The sequence below is a fragment of the Eptatretus burgeri genome, chromosome 13, assembly GCF_056783735.1.
Source record: "Eptatretus burgeri isolate ZD-2024b chromosome 13, Ebu_testis_v1, whole genome shotgun sequence".
Taxonomy (NCBI): Eukaryota; Metazoa; Chordata; class Myxini; order Myxiniformes; family Myxinidae; genus Eptatretus; species Eptatretus burgeri.
In genome coordinates, this window is record NC_140973.1 from 72,359,709 (window position 1) to 72,382,651 (window position 22,943).

Consider the following 22,943-nt stretch of genomic DNA (forward strand, 5'->3'; position numbering starts at 1 on the left):
AGACCGGCTTTGCAAAGCAATTTTGCAAATTTCAGCTTGGCTTTTCCTCTTCTCCAATGAATTGATTTCTGATTATAAATTTGGCTTCAGACTGGGTCACTCGACCCTGGATATGACGCTTCTGCTCTCCCAACAATGGATGGAGGTACAAAATGCCAGACATTAAATCAGAGCCTTATCCCTCAATATATTGCTTGCTTTTTACATGGTCTGGCACCCTGCCCTGCTCACCAAACTCTCTTCCTATGGTATCCAAGGTCATCTCCACTCATGGCTCGCAGACTTCCTCTCCAGTCGCAGTCATCGTGTGGCCCTAAATGCAGTTCTTTCATCCCCTCTTCCTGTCCAGGCTGGAGTTCTTCAAGGAAGCGTTCTGGGCCCTGTTCTTTTTCTGGTTTTCATCAATGATCTCTCGGACTCTCTGGAAAATCCCCTTTTCCTCGTTGCTAATGACTCCACCCTCTGCCGTAACATCTGTCATCCCTCAGACCGGCAAGCCACAGCTTATTCACTCTCTGCAGATCTGGATGTAATCACAAACTGGTCCAACACGTGGAACATGTCTTTCAATCCGGACAAATCTCACACTCACTTTGTCTCTCAGAAAGGACCGTTTGGAAAAACCCCCAATCCACTTTCTCAACAATCCTCTGGAAGAAGTCCTTTCATTCAAGCTTCTGGGTCTCACCATCTGCCATGATCTTTCCTGGGAAAGCCACATTTCCAACCTGGCCTCCAAAGCCAGTTCGGGAATCCTCCGTCGTGCCAAGTCCTTCCTCGGCCCACCTGAGCTCCTGACCACATACAAAACTTTCATCCACAGCCTGATGGAGTATTGCTCTCCTCTCTGGGCTGGTGCTCTTGCCTCTCACCTTTCTCGACTTCACACTGTGGAAACCAAGGCATTTTGGATCATTAGTATCTCCCAGGGTGAGGCTGAGTCTTTGGGCCTCTCACTCTCTCACCGCAGGCAGGTCGGTGGTCTTTTTGTCTTCGACCGTCTCCTCTCCAGTCTTACCCCCCATCCCTGCTCTGTCTGTGATATGTCCCCCCCACCCCACCCCCCATATTTCCGCAGGGCGCTCAAGGTCCGCCAACATCCCCCTTCTGGTAAACTACCAAAGCCACGAATTACTGCTCATCTTCACTCTTTCATTCCTCTTTTTTCCTGCCTTTGGAATAAACTCCCTCACTCTCTTCAATCCCATTCTTCTCTCCAGGCCTTCAAAACACCTGTTCACCACCACCTAAAAATCTTCCCCCATCCAAAACCTCAATCTTTTCTACCCCCGTCAATCCACCCCAAACCTCCCTCCTTCAAATTCCCGGCATTCCTTTGTGAAGTTCCTGTAATGTCCATCTTGTCATACACTGTGTTGCCTGCCCCATCCCTCTCCCTTCCACAGATCTCCTTATGTCTCTGTTCCCCACTGTTTTGTATTTCCCTCTCCCGCCCCTCTTGTCTCATGCCCCCCTTGCTGTGTGTTGTGTGTTTGCTCTCATACGAGCCTCGAGAATGTTTACAAAAAAAAAAAATGAAGTGTCCTGAATGTGATCGAGACGATGCCAATTTGTGCTTACAAATTGTTCATTTAGTTCTGACCCATTCACCTTCGTTTAGGGTCGAGGGTCTCCATCTATGATGTCGTTCTGTATACTATTTTACCCATTGCTGCTTTTCTTGAATAGCAATTGCTAATCCTGGGTGTTCAGTTTTCTGTATGGATTTACACTCATTGATAGCTTGCTCGATCTGAGCGGATAATGTACAAGCTCTCTCTAATGTCAGTACATCTGGTTCCATTAAAATATGCTCACATACTCTGGGAATTGATGCTTTCTCTATTAACTGATCTCGAATGAATTCGTTCGTGAGAGCTCCAAAATTACATGTAACTAAACTACCAGTTCATGTATTCCGCCAATGCACTCAAGAGTTGTCTCCTCTGGTCTCCGCCCATGCTGAACGAATCTGTACCTTTCCATCATGGTGTTTTGTTTCAAAACAAAATGTACCTCCAACGTGATATGAGTAATCATCATAGTTATCGATCAGCGTCTGGCATTGCAAATATCCGTTAGTCCTCTTGTCCAAAGCAATGGATAAGAATGGCTCTTCTCCAAGCCGTGGTCACTCTCTCTTCGTCAAGGCCACTTGCAACAAGGTATATTAAAAGCCATTGTTTCCATGGGACAGGTGGTTCCCCGGCATTGACAGAAAGGCTGGTGGGTGTGGGAACTTCATCCCTCTCTCCTCTCTCCCGGCAGGACAGATCACAAGACCTGTGATCCACTGGAGGTGTGTTCCATTACCAATCAGCCCGCTGTCGCTTGCCAAGCCTGCCGTTCCTTATGAACCGTTTTCATTGGAATTCTTGCTTGAGTGCTTAAGCTACTTGGCGAGCTGGCTATCAATGGAACACAACCTTGGTATATCATGTGATTATGCAAACACAAGTCTGTCTGTCTGAAACATGGAAATGCTCCTTGGGGAGAAAAATTATTTATCAAAAGTTGCTTCAAATTAATCCAAACCTCAGGGAAAATTGCAATTTTTATAAATTGGACAAAAATTTATGCCTGGTGTTGGCTTAATGGTGAGGGTGGTGGGCTTGGGATCCCTAGGGTCCTGAGTTCAAATCCCACTCAGCTGTTGAATTAATACCAGGTGGGGTTAACTCGGCCCGTCATCCTTCCGAGGTCGGCAAAGTGAGTGCCAGCATGCTGGCATCCTGTGTCGGAGTGGCGACCCGTCCAGGATTGTGCCCAATAGCCAAGGAAACTGCTTAGTCAGCACCAACGCTCTGCACAGAGTATTGTCCCATTGGATGGATGGATGGACAAAAACTTGAGGGCGAGTGGTGTATAAGCAACAGATCGCTGCCTTGATCACTCCCCCCCAAAAAATTTCTTTGTTAAGAAATATATAACCTCCTCTTTTTGATCTCTTCACACAGTGCAATAATTAATAAAAGGCTTCCTTTTTTCTTTCTTTTTTTCACCTTTCCACATCATGGTGTTTTATTTCAGTCCAAAAATTTCATTTTTTTGATTTTTTTTGTTTCAGTCTCAATTTTTTGATTTGGATGTACCAAACTCTTTTACCACGGCCTTCTGATAGCTGAATAAATAATGTGATTCTCCATACAGTTATAATTTACACTATTCATCTTTCCACAGCTGTAATAAGTGCTGAACTTAAAAGCAACGTGTACAAAGTAGAATGTTCAAAGTGCGAACTGCTAATGATACCTTACCGCACTTATACTTGCAAGTTCTACAGCTAAACGCAGAAATACATCGTTTCTATCATAGTTTTAACAATGTAGTTTTTATCAGCATTATGGTGATAAAATGGCACAAGGAAAAGTTGACTCCATAGAATACCTTACCCTGCGCGGTCTTGAGAAAAAAGACGTTTCACTTTATTGGAACTTGGACATGGGACTGTATTGGAAACTCTTTATTGGAAGAAGAAGATAGAAGAATGTCGAAGTTCCCCCACCCTGAGAGTGCGACTCACAAATTTGATTGCTTGAGACAGCATACAAGGAAAATACTGCGAAACTGAAGGTTTTTGGAAGTGCAAACAATGCAATTTGTGTTTATATACCTTTTCTTTTGTATATATATACACAGTATATGCAGGGTGTGCTTCCACATTGTGTAAGCAAATGAACTGTGCTTCCCCATTGTCTCGGGTCGCTCACCTGTAGTTGCTTTTTTGGTTCACGAGTCAGTAAGTGACCACTATATTCGTTATTGGTGTATGTCGGTCTGTCTGTCCCGAGCATAGCTCCGTGGGTTTTGATCCGATCCTGATAAAATTTTGGTGGGAGGTTTATGTCATGATTTAATTCTGTTTTCCTGAGAATGGGCATGCTGCGCCCATTATGGGCGGAGCCACGCCCAAAAAACGTGTTTTTAGGGGGTAGCCGGTTTCAAGTTACATCTTCTCCGAGGGGGTTTGTCAAATCTGGCAGGGGTTTCAGTATTTGGTTAGCCCAATGGCACCTGCATAGCCCCACAGAGCTCGATTTTTCATTTTTGTCCCAAGGTCAAGATCACAAGGTCACAAACTTAGAAAATGTCAAAAAAATCAATAAATTGGGCATCGAGCTCCTTGGGTTTTCAACTGCTTCGAATGAAAGTTGGTATGCAAGTAGTGCTCTTCGAGTACGACAACTTTCATCATTTACGTTTTTCTCAATTCCCGCCATTAAAAAATAAAAAAGGCAAACTGCGTTTAGGATTTTGCAATTCGTGGTCGATTTGTAGTGCTCTTCGATTACTAACAACTTTCATCATTTACGTTTTTCCCGATTCCCGCCAGTTTGCCTGTGGCGTCCCCTCGAAGGTCCAAAAAAAAAAGGCGAACTGTGTACATTGCTTGTGAGCCATCGCCGTCTCCAGACTTGTCATTTAATTTATTTTCATTTATTTTTTTTGCATTTATTTATATTTTCATTTGCAGATGCTTTCCAATGGTTCTGTGATTTTTTTTTCCTGTTGTATCGCCTTCAATGCCTGTCGGCATACAAAATTACCATGCTTCCCCATTGTCTCGGGTCACTCACCTGTATTTTTTTCATTTATTTTTGTTTCATTTATTTATATTTTCATTTTTGGATGTTGTCCAGCGAATCTGTGAATTTTTCCAGTATGCCAGCTTCTATGTTCAATGGCATGCAAATTTTCAGCTTTCTACGTCACCCGGAAGGTACCGATCATTAATATCAGTCAGTGAGTCAGTGGGTAGCTAGATTTTTCGTGTATGTGTGTGTGTGTGTGTGTGTGTATGTATATGGATATGTATATGTATATATGGATATGTATATGTATATATGTATATGTATATGGATATGTATATGTATATATGGATATGTATATGTATATATGTATATGTATATGGATATGTATATGTATATATGTATTTGTATATATATATATATATATATATATATATATATATATATATATATATATATATATATATATATATATATATATATATATATATACATATATATATCTTCTTCTTCTTCTTTCGGCTATATATATATATATATATATATATATATATATATATATATATATATATATATATATATATATATATATATATATATATATATATATATATATATATATATATATATATATATATATATATATATATATATATATATATATATATATATATATATATATATATATATATATATATATATATGTGTATATGTATATATATGTATATATATATATATATATATATATATATATATATATATATATATATATATATATATACATATATATATATATATATATATATATATATATATATATATATATATATATATATATATAATGATTATTGTAAAAAATATACATTGAGAGATAAGATTCCAAAAATGATTTTTGAAAGACTTGAAACACCTGCCCCTGAAAGAATAAATTTTTACTAACATATTTTATATCACGTCAAAATGCTCAGTTTAAGTGATTACATTGTTATCTTCAGCAAAAAATATTTTAAAAAACGAAGCGTTACCAAAGTGTTAAATGTCTAAAGAAGAAGAAACTGAAATCCATTCTTGGTTTTGGCCTGAATGATCGAGCATCGATTAAGCTGGGTCATCATTGTGGATGTTATCCAAGGAAGAACGACTGACTTATTCCTTTGCTGGAGCCCAGTGGTTCAATGCAGAGAAGTTGTAGGTATTGTAGATGGTAATAAAAGAACCACAGACTACAGTAATTCCTTTGATTTTGATGTACCATACTCTATACAGGACATTGATGCTGCTGAATCAGTTTCTTGGCAAGTGTTATACTGGTAGTTTGCCATTGCCCTCCCAGCGTTGTTTGTTGGTGCTTTCTGCTTTTAAATGCTGGACATCAACCAAGGAAGCAGCACAAACCATTTTTAAAGTCTTTGCTATGACTCGGACAGGGTTCGAACCACCAACGTCCCACATTCAGAGTGGACCAAATCACCATTACGCCAACAAGTCTGGTTACTTTCACAATATTTCCCCCATTTCTTTTTCTGAACTCCACTCAATCCTATCTTCCATCTTTGGGTGTTCTGTGTAATAGGTATATCTCATCCATAAGTGAAGCATGGTGTTGGCTTGACGGTTGAGGTGGCTGGCTTGAGATCTGGAGTTGGAGCCCCTGTCGTGCTGATGAATGCAATTGTTTAGACATCCAGCTTACTTGTGACAGGGACACTGCATCAGCAGCACAGCTGCACTTCCAGAAGATGATGCGACCAACAGCCACAGGCTGCATACGAAACGACAACATCCGTAAATGAATAATATTGCACTTCATTTGTGAAATTAATAACTGCAGAGGAATTCGCTGCATGACTGTTCAGGAAATCATTTCTACATTAATTGTACTCTGTGTGTCCAAGTGCGATGCAAACGGCAGGAAGCAGGTGCTGTACTCAGAGTTTGCTGCAAAATGAACACGTGGAAAGAATGGAGATAAAGGCGAAAGGTGAAAACACCTCGAGCCCCAGAATGGCGTAAGTCGGTCAAGGTTCCTGCTGTACCAAACCATTTGCTTCCACTCCCATCATGGTCTTCTCATGCCGTCAACATCCTACTGGCCCGGTGGAAAAATCAAGGTCGTTTTACCTCCACTTTAAGGTTACAAAGCACGTTTGATCAAAACATTGTTGATGTAAATTTCACCTTGGCTGACTGTCACCAAGATCCTGCAGATGACTTCTGATGTAAGAAAAAAAAACCTTTTTGTGAAGCGTTTGGTAGAGAAGGTCGTGCATATGGAGGCCATTGAAATGTATTATCATGTAATCATTAGAAAAATGTTCTGTGTGTACAAGCATCGTATGTGGTTCTGTCTGAAGAATGTAATTATTCAGACATCCTATTGTGGATATATAAAGCCATATGGTAGCAGAAAACAATTTCGTTTCAACCCGATCAACAACAATTCTGACAATTACTGACCACCATGGAATCATGATGTGGTAAGTGAGTAAACAAAAAAAAACCCATTGTTATAACATCAACAACAAATCAATTCATTTTACAAACAAGTTGAGGTCGCTTTGGTCAATTGGAGTGTTCAGCATATTCAGCTACGGAGGAGGCGTTTACCATCAACCAAAATTCACCACGAAGTTCAACAGCTGTTGTCGCTGCTTGATTGGAATATACAGTATTGTGGTTTGAAACAATGATTCTTGGGAAACAGTCATTTGTTGTAAAAGAAAACCATGTGGAGACAACAACATCACGTATTTGGAGTCGTAGAGAATCATTGATGAAGATTGTAGATGCAAAGTAAATTGTGCCGTGTATTTTAAGAATTAGAAACATTGGATGAGTATGGAGGACTGAGATTGATTGAGGAAGTGCACGTTCAACCTGAACGGCACTCAGACGAGTGCATACCTCTGCCAGGCTGAACAGTTTACATTTTGTATCCCAATAATACTGTAGGCCAGATCTGCATGCGGAATACTGTAGGCCGGATATGTATCCAGACCATTCATCCTTGTCACACACCAAAATATAATCAGCTTGTTCTTCTCACCGACCCAAATCATTCACCAAGTTTCATCTGAATCCGTCCACAACTTTTTGAAATATCATGCTACATATCGTTTTTGGGCCCCATCTCTCAATGCTGAAGAATCACTGAAATAAATGTAGTGTCCATTTCGAGATCAAGATCGTCACCAACATAGAATCAATTCGTCTTTGTCACACACACCCAACCTGTCCACCAAGTTTTGTATGAATCAGTCCATCACTTTTTAAGATATTCTGCTCCCAGACAAACAAACCAACAGAGACAGACAGGGGTGAAAGCATAACCTCCGTCCACCTTTGGTGGTGGAGGTAATGATAGTTGCGTGAAGGTATGTACTCCCTTTTTTTTTCATACATGCAGATGTTTCAATTTATGCAAGTGCAGAAAAGATAGAGGGTGAATGGTCAACAGATGGAGTGGGGTGAAGGGGAAACAGCGATGAAAGATTGGGCAGATTCAACACAACATGAGGGGAGGAGATGCAGGCGAAAGTGATAATGGCCTTAGCAGAAATGGGAGAGACCATGAGATGCTTGTGGGTAGCACAATTGAAGGCTTGGAGAGAAAATCAGGAGATGATTGACTTATAAAGACGTTGCACAGGTGAAAGGAAAATGGAACCAAAAATACTGAGGGTTTTTTTTTTGTATACCTTGTCGAGGCTCGTGTGAGAGCTAACACATGATGCACAGCAAGGGGGGCATGAGACAAGAGGGGCGGGAGTGGAAAGGACGAAACGGTGGGGAACAGAGACATTAGGAGATCTGTGGAAGGGAGAGGGATGGGGCGGGGAACATGGGGAGTACAAGATGGACATCACAGGGACTTTCAGGAAGGAAAGCAGGGAATTTGAAGGAGGTGGATTAATACACCAGGATTATCGGGGGTAGAAAAGATCGAGGATTTGGATGGGGGATGATAAGAGGTGGTGGTGAACAGCTGTTTTGAAGGCCTGGAGGGAAGAATGGGATTGAATAGAGTGGGGGAATTTATTCCAAAGGCGGGAAAAAAGAGGAATGAAAGAGTGAAGGTGAGCAGTGATTCGTTATTTTGGTAGTTTTACCAGAAGGGGGTTGTTGGCGGACCTTGAGTGCACTGCAAAAATGTGGTGGGGACAAATCGCAGAGAGAGCAGGGGGGGCGAGGCTGGAGAGGAGACGGTAGAAGACAGAAAGACCACCGAACAGCCTGCGGTGACAGTGAGAGGCCCAAAGACTCGGCCTCATTGCGGGAGATGCCAATGATCCGAAATGCCTTGGTTTCCACAGCGTGAAGCCGAGAAAGGTGGGAGGCAGGAGCACCAGCCCAGAGGGGAGAGCAGTCCTCCATCAGGATGCCGACGAAAGCTTCGTAAGTGGTCAGGAGCTCAGGTGGGCTGAGGAAGGACTTTGCACGACAGAGGATTCCCAATTGGCGACTGGCTTTGGAGGCGAGGTTTGAAATGTGGCTTTCCTAGGAAAGGTCATGGCATATCGTGAGGCCCAGAAGCTTGAAAGAAAGGACTTCTTCCAGAGGATTGTTGAGAAAGTGGAGGGGGGGGGGTTCTAAACGATCCTTTCGGAGAAACATAGTGAGAGTGTGAGATTTGTCTCGATTGAAAGACATGTTCCACGTGTTGGACCAGTTTGTGATTTTATCCAGATCTGCAGTGAATGAAGAAGCTGCTGCTGTCTGGTCTGAGGGATAACCGATAGTACGGCAGAGGATGGAGTAATCAGCAAAGAGATATAGAGGATTTTCCAGAGAGTGGGAGAGATCATTGATGAAAACCAGAAAAAGAACAGGGCCCAGAACGCTTCATTGAGGAACTCCAGCCTGGACAGGAAGGGGGGGGATGAAAGAACTCCATTTAGGGCCACACGATGACTGTGACTGGAGAGGAAGTCTGCGAGCCATGAGTGGAGATGGCCTTGGATACCATAGGAAGAGAGTTTGGTGAGCAGGGCAGGGTGCCAGACCGTGTCAAAAGCACGTGATATGTCCAGGGATACGGCTCGGATTTCATGTCCGGCATCGAGGACCTCCATCCATTGTTGGGAGAGCAGAAGCAGCATATCCAGGGTGGAGTGATCTGGTCTGAAACCAAATTGATGATCAGAAATCAAGCCATTGGAGAAGAGGAAGGATTTAATGTCAGAAGCGTTGATGGATTCCATAACCTTGCTCATGATTTGGATAAGGCTGATTGTTCTGTGGTTGCAGAGATCTGTTTTTGCACCTTTTTTATGCAGGGCAGTAATGTTTGCTGATTTCCAAGCAGATGGCAGATGACCTTGAGCAAATGAGAGGGTGAATAGAACCCTCTCATTTGCTCAATGAGAGGCAAATGAGAGGGTGAGCAAGACCAGAAGAGCAGGTTTTTAGGACACGTGGGCTGATGCCGTCTGGACCAGTTGCAGAATCTGAGTCGAGGTTTGACAGCAAGCTCTCCACCTTGTCAGGAGAAAAGGACACAGAATCCGGGACAGTTGGGTGTGACTGGGTAAGGTGGGTAGAGAATGCAATGGGTTGCGGACACAAGATTTATATGCAAACACCGAGTTTAGGCATTCAGCCTTTTCACGTGGGGTATCAGCAGTGCGGCCATTTGAGGTAAGGGAGGGGATGGAAGGGGAACATACACCAGAAACAGATTTGATTAGATACCACCAGGATTTTGAGGAGGAAGAGAGGTTTGAAAGTTCAGACTTGAGCTTTGAAAGATGTTGTTTTCTGGCTCTCCTGAGGGTAGATACACACTTGTTCCGAGGTTTATGGAAGGAACTGAGATTACCCTCAGTTAGGTTTGCTTTCCATGAGGCAAAGGCAAGTTGTTTCAGGACAACTGCCTTGCCACAAGCTTCAGTGAACCAAGGGTGGGAGGAAGGGTCGGACAACTGAAGACGAGAGGGGATAGATCTGTGCATGAGGGAGGGAAGTTTCTTTGAAAGAATTCCCAGGATGAGTTGATGTTGGAGAAAGTAACGATAGGAGACCAGTCTAGAAGTTTGATGGCTGCTTGGAGACCCTGCCAGTCAGCTTGAGTGAAATGCCAGACTCGACGGCGGTGAGGTGGTTCTCTGATGACAGCCAGAGAGATGTCCACTTTGACAAGGACGTGGTCAGAAGAACCGATTGGAGTGGAGGAAGAGCAGCAGATATTGTCAGGGAATTTTGTCAAAATCAGATCCAGAAGAGATGGAGTACCATTGGTTGAGATCCGGGTCGGGAAGTTGACCGATTGAGTCAGTCCCAATGAGTCACAGAAGGCTTTTGCTGAAGTGCCATGACAGGTGAGAGAGGTACCCACACCGAGCCAACTGGCATGATGACAATTGAAGTCGCCACATATGAGGAAGAGAGAGAGTTTGGATGAGAAGATAGAAGTTGATCCATGTTTTCGGATCGTGAGGTGTAAATGGAGTCATCACTGTTTGGTGGATGTTACAGTACACATACAAACATGTGGTGGAAGTGGAGGGGAAGCCGTAGCCAGAGGTATTCCTGGGGGTGTGAGGGAGTGAGAGCAGTGCATGGAGTGAGGAATAGAGTCTTTGATGAAGAGAGCAACTCTTCCACCAGGAGGAGGCTCAGGTCTGTCATACCGGAGGAGGGAGTAATTAGGGAGAGATACTTGGGAGTCAGACACGTCTTGGGGGAGGAAACTATCTGTTAGGCAGATTATGTCTGGTTTGTCAGTGGCAGCCAGGATGGAGAGATCTGAAAGGTTTGAGTGAAGGCCCCGGATATTTGAGGTTCACACTGTTAATGAAGAGGGAGGGGAGGAGGATTTGGGTGCAGGTGGTGGGAGGGGAGGGGGAGGGTAGGACAAGGGACGAGGGGGGGAGGGAAGGAGGGTTGTTGAGAGAGTGTTGGGAATTGCAGAATAGCTAGGGGAGGGTCCGGATGAGGTGGAGAAAAGGCTCTGTGGTTCTGGTGGAGAGGGGGGACAAGAGAGGGGGAGAAGGCAGTTGAGGATTTGTGGAGCTGGAGTGAAGAGATGGAGGTTCAGAGGGCAGTGGAAGGAGGCAGCTGTGTGGATGAGAGGGGAGGCAACTTTGAGAAGGATGAGTGAGGGTGAGGTTGGAGAAAGGTGAGAGGGGAGTTTTTGAGAGAGGTGAGAGGGAGGTTTGGAGGGAGAAGAGTGTGATGGTTGCTTTGAGAGTGAGGGGTGAGAGGGGTGAGTTGGCACTGAATGAAAAAAGAATGGTTGATGGAAAGCGAACATTCAGAGCAAACTGGGGTTTTTTAAAAAGTTTTCGGTCAGAGATGTGATTAAACACGTTTCTTGATGGATGCAATAAAGGCGAATTCAGAGAATGGAGAGAAGAAACGCTGTAACAGTTGGATTTTTCGGCAAGGTATGAAGAAAAGGTCTAATTGAGAGCAGTCTGTTTAAATAGTAGAAGGGTCGTGCATTATGATACAGTAAAGAGTACCACATGTGTGAAAAAGGAAGATGAAGCACTATAAGAGATCGTTTTTATTATTGTTTGAGAGCGTTTTCATCAGATTAGGTCATGGAAGTGTTGTAGAAAAAATCGTGAGGTGAATTTGGATCGGTAAACGCAGGGGGTCTAAACAGATCATGTGGTTATGGGAGAAGCACTTGGCTCTGGGAGGTGTATAGTCAAAAGTGAAATTATTTATTTTAAATAAGGATTGCATAACATTTGCAAAAGGGAAGGTTGAAGTAAAATCGTGGAAGTGTGTGGTGAATTTGAAACGGTAAATGCAGTGTAAAGCTGCTGGGTCGATGAAAAGTACCAGGAAAAGAAGAGAGAGACATGTGGTTAGAGGAGGTGTAGAGATCGAAAGGATACAAGGAAGATTATTATTTTTTGATGTATTTTTGAAGAACAGGTAAGATTCGGGAATGGAAGGTTGTAGATCGGAAGAAATCTTCAAAGTAATGGCGAGAGAGGGTCAGCTCAGTATAATAAAGATGGTGTGCTGGCAGGAGGAAGAAGAAGAGGAGGATGAGGAAGAAGAAGAAGATCGAGACTTGTGAGTGTGCAAGGAGAAAGGTTTTTTTTTAATTTAAGACAAGAAATAGTGTTTAGTTGGGGGGGATGTTGGGAAAGTGGGGAAGATAGAAATTGAAGGTAATGGGGAGAAAATACAAATAAACATGATCGTACACCGAGGGGAACGATGGGTAGGCCTCAAGCACTCGGTAAGACAAGGTCAACGAAAACTCACAAAATAGCACAATTCTTGAAACAAAACCGAACTAGAACGGGCACTCGTAGAGCGCATACCTTCGCCGCAGCCACTAGTTACCTTTGTATTAAGTTGTCCACAACGCATCTCAATACAAATATGCATTTTGTGACCCCCATGACCTTTGAACCACAACCGCTACCTAGGGTGACAATAGTACTATACCTTGTGTCATTTCAGAAGATGGGGAATTGAACACTGAACAATTTGGAGTTAATTTGACGTGAATCGGAAACATATTAACCGTTTTCATCATGAAAAAACGATGTTGACCTTTTTGTGATCTTGACCTTTGATCCGATCATTCCCAAAATCTAATGGATTTGTCCTTTCATGATGCCAAACAAATCCAAAACAATTAAAGCCTCTCTGCGTTTTGTTTTTTTGCGTTAAGTTGTCCACAACGCTTTCCGATATAAATGTGAATTTGTGTGACCCCCTTGACCTTTGACCCCCAACCGCTGCCTTGGGTGACAAAAGTACTATACCATGTGTCATATTAGAGGATGGGGAATTTAATTTTGAACATTTTGGAGTTAATTTGCTGTAAATCAAAACAAAATTGACAATTTAATCGCGAAAAAACGATTTTAACCTTTTTGTGACCTTGACCTTAACCTTTGATCTGATCACTCCCAAAATCTAATCGATTTGTCCTCTCGTGATGCCAAACACATCCACAAAATTTCATGACAATCTGCGAAGTGGTTTTTGTGTAATGTTGTCCACAACGCTTCCCAATCAACAACTCCATTTTGGTGACTCCCTTGAACTTTGACTTCCACAGACTAACTAGGGTTGCAAACACTATACCATACGCTATATCACTGGATCGGGATTTGAATACTGAACATTTTGGACTTAATTTTATGTAAATCGGAACAAAATTGACACTTTAATCGCAAAAAAACGATTTTGACCTTTTTGTGACCTTGACCTTGACCTTTGATCCGATCGCTCCCAAAAGCTTCGCCTGGCGTCCTTGAGTAACTGCACATCATCTCTGAAAATTTCATGCAAATCGGTCCAGCAGTTTTTGCGCAATGTTGTCCGCACACATATTTACCAATAAATAAATACACAGGGGTCAATACAATACCTTCGTCAAATGAAGTTTGCGAAGGTAACTAGGAACACACAGTAACATGCAGGTAATTAACAAACAGAAACATGTAGGGTTAATACAACAAAATCATTTTTGGGAGAACGTGTGCAGTTTCAGGTGGGGGTGTGTGGCAGCGGTTGGCAACCTCAGCTCGAAGGTGGGAAGTGCAACATTTAGGCCAAGGACACCAACGCTTCATTTTTGGTGAAGATCTGAATCCGGATCTGGATCTGAGCATTTTTTAAGTGATTCGTCTCCATTGAGAGATGGGGCCAACAACGATACATAGCACAATATCTCAAAACCTTATGGATGGATTCACACGAAACTTGGTGGACAGGTTGGGAGTGGCACTCGGAAGAATTGATTCAATTTTGGTGGATCCGAATCTAGATCTGGATACGACAATTATTTATTTTTTAAACGGATTCTTCACCATTGAGAGATGGGGCTAAAAACGATATTGCATGATATCTCAGAAAGTCGTGGACAAATTCGGATGAAACTTTGTGGACAGGTTGGGTGTTTCAAAAGGACTAATTCGTTCGATTTTGGTAAAGATCTGAATCTGGATTTCACCATTGAGAGATAGTGCCAACAACAATATATAGCACAATATCTCAAAAGGTTATGGATGGATTCCACAGAAAGTTTGTGAACCGGTTGGGTATGTGAAAAGGACTAATTGATTCAATTTTGGTGAAGATTCGAATCCGGATCCAGATACGAGAAAAATTTTTAAGTGATTCTTCACCATTGAGAGATGGGGTCAAAAACGATGTATAGCGTGATATCTCGAAAAGTCGTATACCTCTTTATGACAAAACTAGGTGGATGAGTTGGCTAGGTAACAAGAACAAGCCGATTCGATTTTGGGTAAGGTCTGGATTCAGATCCGGCCTATCAGTGGGATACAATATGTAAACTGTTCAGCCTAATGGAGGTATGTGCTCGACCACGTGCCATTCCATTTCACCAAGCGTCACTCGAGTAATTTTTCATTTTCTGTCTGCCTGTTCATGCCAAGAGACTGTGCTGGGCTGAGACAAACGTGTGGCCCTAAATGGAGTTCTTTCATCCCCTCTTCCTCTCCAGGCTGGAGTTCCTAAATGTAGCGTTCTGGGCCCTGTTCTTTTTCTGGTTTTCATCAATGATCTCTCCGACTCTGGAAAATCCTCTATATCTCTTTGCTGATGACTCCACCCTCTACCGTACCATTGGTCATCCCTCAGGCCGGCAAGCAGCAGCTTCTTCGCTCAATGCAGGTCTGGATAAAATCACAAACTGGTCCAACACATGGAACATGTCTTTCAATCTGGACAAATCTCACACTCTCACTATGTCTCTTCGAAAGGACCGTTTAGAAAACCCCCCCATCCACTTTCTCAACAATCCTCTGGAAGAAGTCTTTTCTTTCAAGCTTCTGGGTCTCACTATCTGCCATGACCTTTCCTGGGAAAGCCACTTTTCAAACCTCGCCTCCAAAGCCAGTCGCCGACTGGGAATCCTCCATCGTGCAAAGTCCTTCCTCAGCCCTCCTGAGCTCCTGACCACTTACAAAGCTTTTGTCCATAGCCTGACGGAGTACTGCTCTCCCCTATGGGCTGGTGCTCCTGCCTCCCACCTTTCTCAGCTTCACACTGTAAAATCCAGGGCATTTAGGATCATCGGCATCTCCCGCAATGAGGCTGAGTCTTTGGGCCTCTCGCTCAATCACCGCAGGTTGGTCGGTGGTCTTTCTGTCTTTTACCGTTTCCTCACCAGCCTTGCCCCCCCTGCTCTCTCTGCGATTTGTCCCCACCACATTTCCACAGGGCGCTCAAGGTCCGCCAACAACCCCCTTCTGGTAAAACTACCAAAATCACGAATCACTGCTCACCTTCACTCTTTCATTCCTCTTTTTTCCCGCCTTTGGAATAAACTCCCTCACTCTATTCTTTCCCATTCTTCCCTCCACGTTTTCAAAACAGCTGTTCACCACCACCTCTTATCATCCCCCATCCAAATCCTCGATCTTTTCTACCCCCGATAAAACACCCAAACTCACCTCCTTCAAATTCCCTGCTTTCCTTCCTGAAAGTCCCTGTAGTGTCCATTTTGTATTCCCCATGTTCCCCATCCCATCCCTCTCCCTTCCACAGATCTCCTAATGTCTCTGTTCCGCAATGTTTTGTCCCTCCCACTCCCGCCCCTCTTGTCTCATGCTCCCTTGCTGTGCATTGTGCGTTAGCTCTCACACGAGCCTCGACAAGGTATACAAAAAAAAAAAACTGCACTGGGGTGAGACGAGGATGGGGTGAGGTCCTTGGCGAGCAGCAGTTCAATACTGACTCACACATTCTTTCCTTTCTTTCTCTCAGAACCCCTAATTCGTCTATTTGAGATGCACAAAGAGCCTCAACAATTCAAAAAGAGCAATCAACTAACCTTCTACCCAGATGGGCGAGGCACTGATTCGCACTTCCACCTTTTCCTTTAAGCTTACACTGCATTTGCTGCACCTCTCTAGATATTGCACCAACACACCACCGCATTTCCTTCCTTCCTTTCCCTCCACTTTGGGATCAACGCTAGCCCACCTGTTTCCGTGGGGTGAGCGAGAGGCCGCACCGAAGCCTCAAACTGCTTCTATCTGCTTACTCTTCCTTTCTACTTTTCCTGGATGATTGTGGCATGCCTGTCTTGTGTTGTAGTGAAAGTACGATTGTGTAAAGGGATCTTTTACATGCTAATGGTTAATTGCTGCTCTTCTGTGTCTTTGCCTGCCTGTAAATATGTGCTTTATACTTGGTAAACTGCTTCAAACCTGCCCGGTCGTCTTTTCCTTCATTGGTTTGGCAGAGCATGTATGTAATAAATAGATGGGAAGTTGTACCCCATGAATTCTCTAGACGAGATAGCCTACACCCACCTACGGTTTCACTCAGCCATAACTTAATAAGTCGATGAGGTGGGGTGTTGAGAGTGCAGTTCCCCAGTTGAGATAACTCGCTCACCAGGTAAGGTAACGCGAAGTTGGGCATGAGGACCCTGCTCGAGCTAGTTGTCCCAATCGGCATCTAAGGTTGCTTAGCAACCCGTCAGGCCGCGGAGTTACCCGTGGCTTGCGGCTTCAGGGTCAGAGGTCGAGTGGCGGGTCTGAGCAACCGCCTCGTGAATCCCGTGCTCACTTTGAATCCAGTAACAATGTAGTCTTCACAAACTCTTCCAAAGTGATAAAGTGAAAAAAATGCAGATAAAATGTTAATAAGTTAGATTAACAGTGAAAATCAGATGATTCTCATTTGCATAGGTATTCAAAACCTTTGCCTAATTAACCTGAAATCACTTCAGGAGCAAATTATTTGTTTGAAAGTTTACAAAATAAGTGTAATAGGATTCACCTTCATGTAATCAGTGGTTTAATTTATAAATGAAGTTCTCCCATGTATTTAATGAGTTTTAAGATGAAACTGACTTGGTCAACCAACAAGGCAAACATGAAGACCAAGGAGCATGACAAAGAAGTCAGACATAAAGTGGTGAAGAAGGACTGTTCAGCAGAGGGTTCTACAAAGATTTCAGTCACTTGTTATCCCTTGAGTACAGTGAAATCCATCATAAAGAAGGGGAAGATGTATCAAACCACCCAGACTCTATGCGGATCAGTTCGCCCATCCAAACTGAGTAGCCAGGCAAGCAGGAAACTGGTTCAGGATTTCACTGTAAATCAAACAATTACTTTGAAAGATCTGCAAGGTTCTATGTCTGAGATGGGGGTCAGTGATCATAAATCAACAATATCTCGTTACCTTCACAAAGCTGGCCTCTATGGACAGGTGGCAAGAAAGAAGCCATTACTGAAAAAAACATCCAAAGGCTGGTGTGGAGTTTGTGAAAAAGCATCTTAATTATACTCTGCATCAGAGTGGTGACCCGTCCAGGATTGTGCCCAATAGCCCAGGAGACTGCTTCGGCAGCACCAACATTCTGTACAGAGTATGGTCCCAATGGATAGACAAATATTAATTATATTGCAGGTATGTGGACAAATGTTTTATGGTCAGCCAAGACAAATATTGACCTTTTTGGTCTAAACTAAATGTTACATCTGGCGTAAGCCTAACACTGCACATCACCCAGCCAACACCATCCCTACTGTCAATCATGGTGGTGGCAGCATCATGTTATGGGTCTGCTTTTCATCAGTAGGGACTGACAAGCTTGTCAGGATAAAAGGGACAATGGACGGTGCAAAGTACAGGAGAATCCTTGATAAATAAATATAAGAAACCTGCTTGATTCAGCCATGAATCTGAAAGTGGGTAGCAGATTCACATTTCAGCAGGATAATGATCTGAAGCACAAAGCTAAAGCCACACTGGAGTGGCTGAATAAGATGAAAATAAATGTTCTTGAGTGGTCCAGTTAAAGTCCTGACTTGAACCCAAACGAACATTGATGGCGAGACTTATAAGATTGCAGACCATCGATGATCCCCATCAAACTTGGCAGAACTAGAGAAATTTTCATGTGAAGAATGGGCAAAGATTTCACCATCTCACTGTGAAAAGCTGGTAGAGACCTACACAAGAAGACTCATAGCAGTCATTGCTGCAAAAGGTGCTTCCACCAAGTACTGACCTCAAGGAATCAATGCCTTTACAACCAGTGAATTTTGATTTGTACATGTTTTATGCAGGTATTCCTGACATGTAACCTCCTTCAACTATAACAGTGTTTAGTTTGATCTCTTCAGTTATGAATAACAAAGTTCATTTGGAAAAATTGTTTCTACATAATTCATAATTCATCTGAATTTGGCATCATTGGAAGGGGGTGAATACTTTTGCAGGCCATTGTGCATGTGTGAACTTTTGATTTATTTCAAAATGATGTCTTCCCAACTGTGTAATTGATATTCTCACATTTAACACATTGTCTTATCATCATCATCATTTGTCATGAAAATAGCCTGATGATGACAGCAATGAAAATGAGTATTTAAATTTTTATTTTATCTGTGTGTGACAGGCAGTGCAGGCACTCCAGTAAGATTTAATGAAAATGGTGATGCGCCTGGCCGCTACGACATCTTCCAGTACCAGATGGGCCACGGTTACCGTCGAGTCGGGCAGTGGAGTGAGAAGCTCCAGCTCAATGTAGGTTTCAGACAATCTGCAGATATAGTTAAATAAATAAATGAAGAAATAATATTTTGTGTTTCTTGGAAGTTTTAACTCTTGCAATGGCAGATGTTTCGATTTGACGTGGCTTTGCAGTTTCTGTTACATTGTGGGTCTGAGTGTTTTGCTTTTTTGGTTTTAATAACTTTTGTCCTTCAAGCCTAAATGCTTTCCACAAGTTAAAGTTTTCTTTCGTTATGAACCTTGTACTTCCATCATAAATCTGAACACTATCGACTATTATCTAGACTCTCGAGCTTTCCACTTTGAAGCTGTGAATTTCGAACTGGAATCTGTAACTTTCCATATCAGTCATTGAGACATAAACTAGACTGTCAAACTTGATAAAAGTTCTTAGAAAATGGGTTTCAAAGTTCAGGTTTCCATTAAAATCCCATTCAGCTCTCCTTGGACAAAAATCAGTGTCAGTCTCAAACATTTGGTAAAATCTGCAATTCATACCAAAGTTGTACTGACATTGAAAGATAACTTTAGTGCACCAAGTCATTTTCAATCTGGATGTGAGATAGCCCTATTACTTCTCAGGCATTTACAACTACAATCCCAAACCTTCCATGTAAACAGAAATGAGTTCAATCATGACCTCAAACTTTACAAAATCAACCAAAATATTTTCAACTATAATTACAAAAAAAATTATACAAGCATGAGGTTCATGGAAGAGTAAGGTCAAATTGGCAGTGAGGTAGTGGGACAAGAATTGGGCACAACCCAGAGAGAGAGAGAGAGAGAGAGAGAGAGAGAGAGAGAGAGAGAGAGAGAGAGAGAGAGAGAGAGAGAGAGAGAGAGAGAGAGAGAGAGAGAGAGAGAGAGAGAGAGAGAGAGAGAGAGAGAGAGAGAGAGAGAGAGAGAGAGAGAGAGAGAGAGAGAGAGAGAGAGAGACTGACTGACTGAGACTTTTGAAGCTCTTTTATTCATAAAGGTAAGAAATTCATACAAGTCATACAAATAATAACGAAATCACAAAAATTCTAAACATGTGCAACCCAACAACACCGAAGAGAAAAAAACCCCCATCTTTGACAGTAATAAGGAATTCAACATACCATTATCAACCTTACAAAAACCTCCCTTTACACACCATTTTTGCACAAAGGTTTGCAAATCATCTTTCATTTGACAAAAAGAGAACCCCATATGTAGCCTTGCCATGACAAGAGCCTTAAAGGCTACTACTACATCACATAAAATATCAGCATTTGCAAGGAGCCTTGCTTTTCTTGTCTTGTAGACTGCCAATTTTGCAATAGAATTCAGGAAATTGACAATAGCGGTCTCTGAGTTCGTTTTGCAACCAAGTGGTATTTCAAAAAAATAAAAATAATAACGTGTGGAGAAAGAAAAGTTCTTCCTTTTTATGTAACTGCGGTGATAACTCAAAAAGAGACGTCAGTCTTGCACAATCTGCATATGCATAAAAAAGGTCTTCAGAGAACATACAGAAAGGACACGCCTCTGTGTTAATTTCGTTAAACCGATGTAGTAAAACATTGGAAGGCAGCACCATATGGGCGAGTCTCCAGGTAATATCGCCAGTCCTTTTAACAATTGGTGAAATATACATCGCAGACCATTGCGGATGGGAGGGAAGCTCAGAAGGCAGTTTTTCTTTCCATCGAGCCCCAAATGAAGCAGGCCGTAATGAGGGAAATCAAATTAAAGGCACAAATGGTACAGTCTTTTTTGTCTTTACTGGAGAGTGGCGATGAGGATAGCAAAATAGATATTGTGGAGTTATCAGCTAGCAAGTTATAGCTAGCACAGATCTGTGGTGGTGTATGGTGATCACCAATGTCAGCGGTAAAGCTCAGGCCGAAGTGCCTAAAAACATGCAGGACTTCCTGTAGTACCTGGGCTACACTCCTCAAAGATCTGATTGCAGTTTTTTCTTGAATATATCCTGCAGAGAACCAGCTGTTCCTATTGAAACCACGAAGGTCTCAAGTTGTGCTCACACCAACACCCGAAAATGCTGCATGAAGGTACGTGAGCGAGGAATTTCAGGAAAAAGAGCATTTTAGAAAAGGGGTTCATGAAGGAACCTTTTGCTGCTATACGTCTCCATTTGCCGAGTTGTTGAGATGAACTGCCAGGTGTGCAGGACATCTTGGTAGAAGTCAGAGACCAACAGGGCATCTACATGTTGTAGTTCCATGAAAAAGAGTTCACGGTTGTAGCCCAGCATGCCGGCTTGTTTCAATATGAGGCTCGCAGTAGATTTCCAGGGCAAGGCCTCCAGAAATATAAAACGACAAACAGTGGAGATCCGGAAGGCCATCACCCGACAAAGAATGTCCACAAGTCCGTGACCCCCCCACTGGAAGGCAAATCGTCTCTGGTTTAAGCCAATGTTTGTCATCCCAGAAGAACTCAAGCAAACATTTTTGGATCAATGACACCGATGTTACAGGTGGCTGCAGGACAATAATCTTATGCCATAGCAGGGGGGGGGGGGAATCAGAACAAAAGGTTGTTAATGACCTTGGCACAACCACTGAAACACAAAATAGACAAAATTTCTCTCCATCTATTCAGTTTATTGTTAACCTCCGCCATCGAAGATGGATAGAGGTTACTGTTTTCACCCCTGTCTGTTTGTTTGTGAACAGTATTACGGAAAAACTCCTGGACGGATTTCGATGAAACTTGGTGGGGGGGTTAGGTATGGTCCAAGGATCATGGCATTAGATTTTGGACTTGGTCCAAAAAAAAAAAACTTGGAAAATTTAACAACTTTAAAAAAAAAAAAATCGATTTTATTTGAAAAATATTTGAATTTTTTTTTCATTTCTACATGTTTTAAGTGATTTCCAACCCCCAAAAAAAATTTGTTAGAGAAAAAAAAAGTTTTGCAACTTTTTAAAAAATAAAATTTCGATTTTATTTTTTGGGCATTTCTACATGCGCGTCGATCTCGTTTAGTTTATTCAATCGTGGTTCAGTGGAGTCTGATCCGTTTTGACCTACAATGAATAGGATATCAGGTTCACTTAAGTGACTCAGCAGTATTGGCGGCGGAGGTTTTGCACTCTACCGAGTGCTCCCCCTCTAGTTATCGGCCAGCAAGTTATAGCACACACACACACACACACACACACACACACACACACACACACACACACACACACACACACACACACACACACACACACACACACACACACACACACACACACACACACTTGCACTCTACCGAGTGCTCCCCCTCTAGTTAACCTCCGCCATCGAAGATGGATGGAGGTTACTGTTTTCACCCCTTTCTGTTTGTTTGTTTGTTTGTTTGTTTGTTTGTTTGTTTGTTTGTTTGTGAACAGTATTACGGAAAAACTCCTCGACGGATTTCGACGAAACTTGGTGGGGCGGGGGGTTAGGTCTGGTCCAAGGATCATGCCATGAGATTTTGTACTTGGTCCAAAATCCAATATGGCCACTATGGCGGCCAATTTGAAAAAAAAAATTTGAATTTTTTTTTTTTTGCTTTTCTACATGTTTTAAGTGATTTCCAATCCCCCCCCCAAAAAAAAATTGTTAGAGAAAAAAAATTTTTGCAACTTTTTTCAACAAAATTTCGATTTTTTTTTTTTTGCATTTCTACATGTTTTAAGTGATTTCCAACCCCCCCTCCCCCCAAAAAAAATTGTTAGAGAAAAAAATGTTTTGCAAATTTTTTTTCAATAAAATTTCGATTTTTTTTTTTTGCATTTCTACATGTTATAAGTGATTTCCAACAAAAAAAACATGCCAAAATTATAATTGCAGCTGATTTTGGAACTTCAGGTGGATATACCCACGTAAAATCAATTTCTGTCTCAAGGAATCTAGTTATGACGAATGAATTGAGTATGTAAAAGTTAAAAGTAAAAGGGAAAGTTGCAA

General features: G+C 42.3%; 1 protein-coding gene across 1 annotated transcript in view; it reads left to right on the forward strand.

The window, feature by feature from the left end:
- LOC147014748 (metabotropic glutamate receptor 6-like) overlaps positions 1–22,943 on the forward strand; it is an 817,753-nt gene that overhangs the window by 644,025 nt on the left and 150,785 nt on the right. The window contains exon 14 of the mRNA XM_085852974.1: positions 18,895–19,022. Coding sequence (XP_085709100.1) covers positions 18,895–19,022 — 128 coding nt within the window. The remainder of the gene's footprint in view (positions 1–18,894; positions 19,023–22,943) is intronic.